At 62.9% G+C, this 5,255-nt stretch overlaps 1 protein-coding gene across 1 annotated transcript in view; it reads left to right on the forward strand.

Annotated features, from left to right (window-relative positions):
* BTBD19 (BTB domain containing 19) overlaps positions 1 to 5,255 on the forward strand; it is a 9,509-nt gene that overhangs the window by 1,323 nt on the left and 2,931 nt on the right. The window contains 3 exon segments of the mRNA XM_019474133.1: positions 1,946 to 2,183; positions 2,778 to 2,831; positions 4,373 to 4,432. Of these exon segments, the coding sequence (XP_019329678.1) occupies positions 1,946 to 2,183; positions 2,778 to 2,831; positions 4,373 to 4,432 (352 nt within the window).

The following is a 5,255-nucleotide window of genomic DNA, read 5'->3' on the forward strand; positions in this document are numbered from 1 at the left end:
CCGCACGGCTTTTGCAGCGCTACCCCCCACACCCGCACGGCAGCGGGAGCCCAGGGCTGCGCGGGTGCATCCCCCCGGGACGGCTCGGGGGGGCGGGGAAGGTCCCCGTGTATGCCCAGTCCCCTGCTGTCCCCGGGCATGGTGCCAGCAGGGCAAGGCAGTGTCCCAGGCTAAATCCCGCGCTGGGACTCCTGCCCTTGCTATAAGTGGGGGTACTGCCGTGCTCCCCAGGGGCAGCCACCCATGCTCGGCTCCTTTCCCACCCTGGCTTTACCGGTGCTTTCCTTTGACATCTCCAACCTCCCTGCACCCCGGAGGGCAGGCAGCAGCCCGGCTGGCCCCCCTTGCAGTGCCCAGTGTCCCTGCCACCTCCTCCCAGAGCGGGGAGCGGAGATGGAGAGCCGCTGCCTCGGCCGCCCCCCACCTACACAGCACGTCCTGCCTGGCAGCTGGCCGGCTGTGTGGTCCTCTTCGCCCACTTCATGCTGAGGCCTGGCACAAATGCTAGTGCTCTCTGAGGAAATCCCCATCCCTGCTGAAATTTTGGCCACCCAGAAGAGAAATCCCAGTGAAAACTCCCCAGCCACAACGCCAGGCAGTGGGGAAGCGGCTGCCAGCGCCTGGCCATCCTCAGCCCACATCCTGCTACTCGCATCTTGCATCCCGCACCCTTCGTCCTGCATCCTGCAACTCACATCTTGTAGCCTTCATTCTGCATCCTGCAATCTGAAATCTGCACTCCGCATCCATCAGCCTTCGTCCCGCATCCTTTATCCCGCATCCTTCCTCCTGCAGCCTGCAGTCCCACAGCCTGCACCCTGAAGCCTTCATTCTGCATCCTGCACCCCACATCCTGCAGCCTTCATCCTGCACCCATCCTGCAGCCTGCAGCCTGTGTCCTGCATCCCAGAGCTTGCATCCCATAACCACAGCCTGCCTCCCACATCTCACAGCCTGCACCCCACAGCCTGCACCCTGCTTCCCCGACTTGGCCTGTGGACCATAGCCACGGAGAAGTTTATTTTGGTCCCCCTTACAGAACCAGTCGCAGAGGACCCGTCAGGCTCTGCTCACACCGCCCAGCACACCCCAGCTGTGTGTATCCCATTACACATGTGGGATGACCCAGGTGCCCTTCCCTCTGGTGGGCACATCCTCTGTGGGACACCACAAGGGTTGGGTGGTGGGTTTGTGCACAGCCTCGTGGCAGCTAGAGTTTAGGTGGCATGTCTTCTGCTCACTGCCCTGCTGGGATGGGGGAAGAGAGGAGGAGGGGACGAGGAGATGGATGGGCCATGGCTGCACGGCGCACATGGGCTGGAGACTCCCTGTCCTTTGCTCGCTCTCTTTCCCCCAATCCTTCCTCCCTTTCCTGGAGCAGCAGGGCTGGGGAACCATGCTGGGGGGCTGTGGGGGACCAGGGCAGCGGGACCCCGTGCCCCAGCGTGCAGTGCAGGCTGCCTTGTCCTGCAGGCACAGGGAGGGCCAGTGCCAGCCCTGCCAGGAGCGATGCCAGAGGCTTCGCATCCCTGAGCACGTGAGTCAGTGCCCATGAGTCAAGGAGGCCAAGCCCGGTGGCAGCCGCACTTTCCCTGGCTTTGCTGTGCCAAAAGAGAAAGCCACTTTCCCCAGCTGCCCCGGGCCTTTCTCTGCCTTGCTCTGTGCCAGCTCCCATGACTGGCTGTGCTGGCACCCATGACTGTCTGTGCCTTCTAGAGGACCCATCTTGCTCACCCCGCCTGCAGCATTCAGATGGCCGCAAGGAGCCACCAGCAAGGAGCACTCCGTGCCTCCACTGGGAAAAGCCCTGGGTTAAAACTAAAGGGCACTGCCCCGCTGGGATGGGCACCCAGCTGGTCCCTGCCTGAGTGTCCCAGCCCCAGGGTGTCCTGTGCCCCGGCTTCCCAAGGCACCCCATCCCTCATGGTCCCCCTCTCCCCTGTAGTGACGTGACATTCGTGGTGGGCCGGGAGCAGCAGAAAGTGTTTGCGCACCGCTGCGTGCTGGCGTGCCGCTGCCAGGCTTTCCAGGGGATGCTCGGCCAGGGGCTGGCAGGCAGCGAGGACCCCCCTGGCAGCATCCCACCCCAGGGCCCCTTCGTCCTGGGCAACGTGCAGCCTGAGGTCTTCCTGGCCGTCATCGAGTTCCTCTACACCAACAGCGTCACCCTCAACAGCCACATCGTGAGTGCAGATGGGGCTGGCAGGGACCATGGGCATGGAAGGGACAAGGTGGGGATGCAGGGGTAGGGGTGCTTTGCAGCTCCTGGGGTGCTGAAGGTGGAGGGGATGCTCTGCATGATGCTTTCTGGCTGGCTAACAGTGCAATGAGTGTGTGGTGTCAGCCCAGAACAACATCGTGAGCAGATGGGGCTGGCAGGGACCATGGGCATGGAAGGGACAAGGTGGGGATGCAGGGGTAGGGGTGCTTTGCAGCTCCTGGGGTGCTGAAGGTGGAGGGGATGCTCTGCATGATGCTTTCTGGCTGGCTAACAGTGCAATGAGTGTGTGGTGTCAGCCCAGAACAGTGGGGTGTCCGGAGCACCTTGTTCCACATGTGTCTGCCCCAGCCTTGGGACAGCTGGCTGTGCACACCCTGGATGCTGAGAATGAGGACACCAGAGCAGGACACCTTCATATGCCCACACGCAGCAGCCCCTTCCCCCCCCCATGCCCTACCTGGGAGCTCCCATGGAGGCAGGAGGACATGTGCCCTTGGCCCCTGGGCTGCCATGCCTGTCCCTGGCCCTGCATGCTGATGCTCTCTCTTGCCTGCAGGCGCTGGAGGTGCTGACCTCGTCAGTGGAGTATGGCCTGCAGGACCTGTGCAAGGTACGGCCCTGCCTAGACTGGGGGCGGTGGTCCCCGAGTGCCCCTGTGCTGAGGAGCACCCCAAGATGGTCCCTGCAAGGCTGGTGGCTGGAGGCTGGAGGTGGCTCTGAGGACAGCACCGTGGTGCATCACCCAGGTCCATCACAGGCTCAGCCCCTGCTTCTCAATCCCGGAGGGTCTCTCCGGTGGGATCCCCCTTGAGGGGGTGCAGCACAGTCCAGGAGCCCCGCAGGGGCTGGGGAATCCCAGGGAAGGGCATGGGGCCTCACATCTCCTACATAGCAAAGGGCAGCAGGAAAGCCCCAATGCCATCGCCCACGGGTGCCCTCCGGTCATCTGGCAGGATGATGCTGTAGGGAAAGCCCCCGTCCTGGGGAGCACTCAGCACCCCAGCTACAGTGCTGCCAAGGGGGTGCTGCTTTGGGCAGGAAGGTTTTGGGAAGGCAGCAGGGAGCAAAAAGGAGGGGTGGGAGCCAGACAAGGAGCGGGCAGGGAGCTGGAGCGGCTCGGCATTGGGGAGGGTGGCCAGGCCACGTCATCAGAGCGATTCCTGAATTACGGCTGGGCTGATCGCGTGACCTGCCATCTCGCGCCTGGACTTCCCCTCCCCACCGCGTCGGGGAAGGACCTTGCTGAGGAGCTGAGGAACCATAGGCTGCTGTGTGCCGGGGCAGCGGGATGGGACCTGCCCCGTCACCCCATGGGGACAAGCTCAGCCAAAGCCCAGATGCGGCACGGGGCTGTCAAAAAGCTGGCTGGGCAGGGAAGGGATGTAAGGGGTGTTGCAGAAAGGGGGACCCAGCACCCCAGCTGCACGAGTCCCACCCCACCATCCAGCAAATGCATCCTCGGGGGGATGACCTGCAGCGGGGAGAGCCATAGAGGAGGGGTGGGAGGGAAGGGGCTGACCAAGGACAAGCCGGGGAAGCCCATGGCTGTATCCCCAGCTGCAGGGTGACCTCATCTCCCTCCTGCCAGTGACTCAGGGCCCTTCTGCTCCAGCTGACGGCTCCTTCCTGCATGTCACATCCGCTTGGGTTTCCCAGGGGCTCTGACCCCTTTGTGTGGGAGGCAGCTGAGATGGGCAGGAGGGAGGTCCTGCTCTCTGATAGACATGCCCGTCTACCTACATCGCCCGCGTTTGGGCTGCAGCCGGAGATGCTGATCCCCCAACAGTCATAGGCAGAGAGCAGCTGGCAGGCAGGGCTGGGCAAAGCTGGGGTCACCCAGTGCACTGCAGCCAGCACCAGGGCCATCCCCTGTGGCAGGACATGGCTAGTGACCATGGCCAGGGTTAGGTGACCCACCTGGGGCTATGAGGTTGGCTGGGGTTTGGTCACATCAAGCTTGGTCCCTGGCTGAATCAGTGCCTGGGCTGGCTGCCCACAGCCCATCGCTGCCTCATGAAACCCTGCGGGGTTGAAGGTGCCTCCACCCCATGTCCCATGTCCTGGGGGGGCTCAGGGGGTGCTGAGAGTCACGGGAGTGGGTAGAGGGGCTGGGTCCCTGCTCTGCCCACCCTCTCTCCATCTGCCTTCCAGCTCTGTGTCAAGTTCATCAAGGACACACTGAGCGTGGAGCAGGTCTGCGAGGCTCTGCAGGTGAGTGTGACCCCAGTGGGGTCACAGAGGGTTAAAAATAACCTGCCTGATTTTGGGGCAGGAGCTGGCCTGACCCTCCTGCTCTGGGCTGGATGGTGGGACAGGATTTCCTACCCATGCCTGACCCAGCAGCTACTCTGCCAACTCCTGGGCACATTGTACCAGGGCTGCAAGGGACATCGGGGTCACCATAGCCTGGCAGGGAAATGTCCTCACACTGCCCTGAGTGGGGCTGGCCAGAGCTCCCCAGTGCCAGGGCCTTGCCATCATCTGCATGAAACTGGGAGGCACTGGGTTTCTGGGAGCTCTCATGGTTTTGAGGCCAGTCCCAAAAACCCTGCTGAGAGTTGGGGTACCTAAAAATAGCCTTGGGGGGGGAGGTCCCAATGGCCCTGCCACGCTGGTTGGTGGGACCAAGGCTGCTACCTAGAGAAGGGGGATTTGCTCCATCTCCCATGGGCCGAAGCGATGCTCTTGGGGCAAGATGCCGGCCCCAGAGCACAGAAGCTCTCACCAGATGTGGTGCCAGACCACCACGGCGTAAACAGAGCTAAAACTGGCCCAGAGGAAAAAAACAGAAAACCCCAAAACCCCAGAACAAAACAAACCTGAAGAAAACATTTCGCCTTCCCTCCCTGCTTGCATCAATGCTGGTCCCCTGCCGTGGTGGAGGGGGAGGCGATGCTCACCCTGCCTGTGCTGGTCCCAAGTACCCCGCACGCAGAGGCTGCCACTGCAGGGGGACAGGGACGTGTCCTCCTGGTGCCCAGATGGGCAGTGCCAGCCCTGGGACGAGCATTATTGGGTAGGGCTGGGGGAGGAT

Source organism: Aptenodytes forsteri, unplaced genomic scaffold (assembly GCF_000699145.1).
Source record: "Aptenodytes forsteri isolate BGI_AS27 unplaced genomic scaffold, ASM69914v1 Scaffold119, whole genome shotgun sequence".
NCBI classification, from domain to species: Eukaryota; Metazoa; Chordata; class Aves; order Sphenisciformes; family Spheniscidae; genus Aptenodytes; species Aptenodytes forsteri.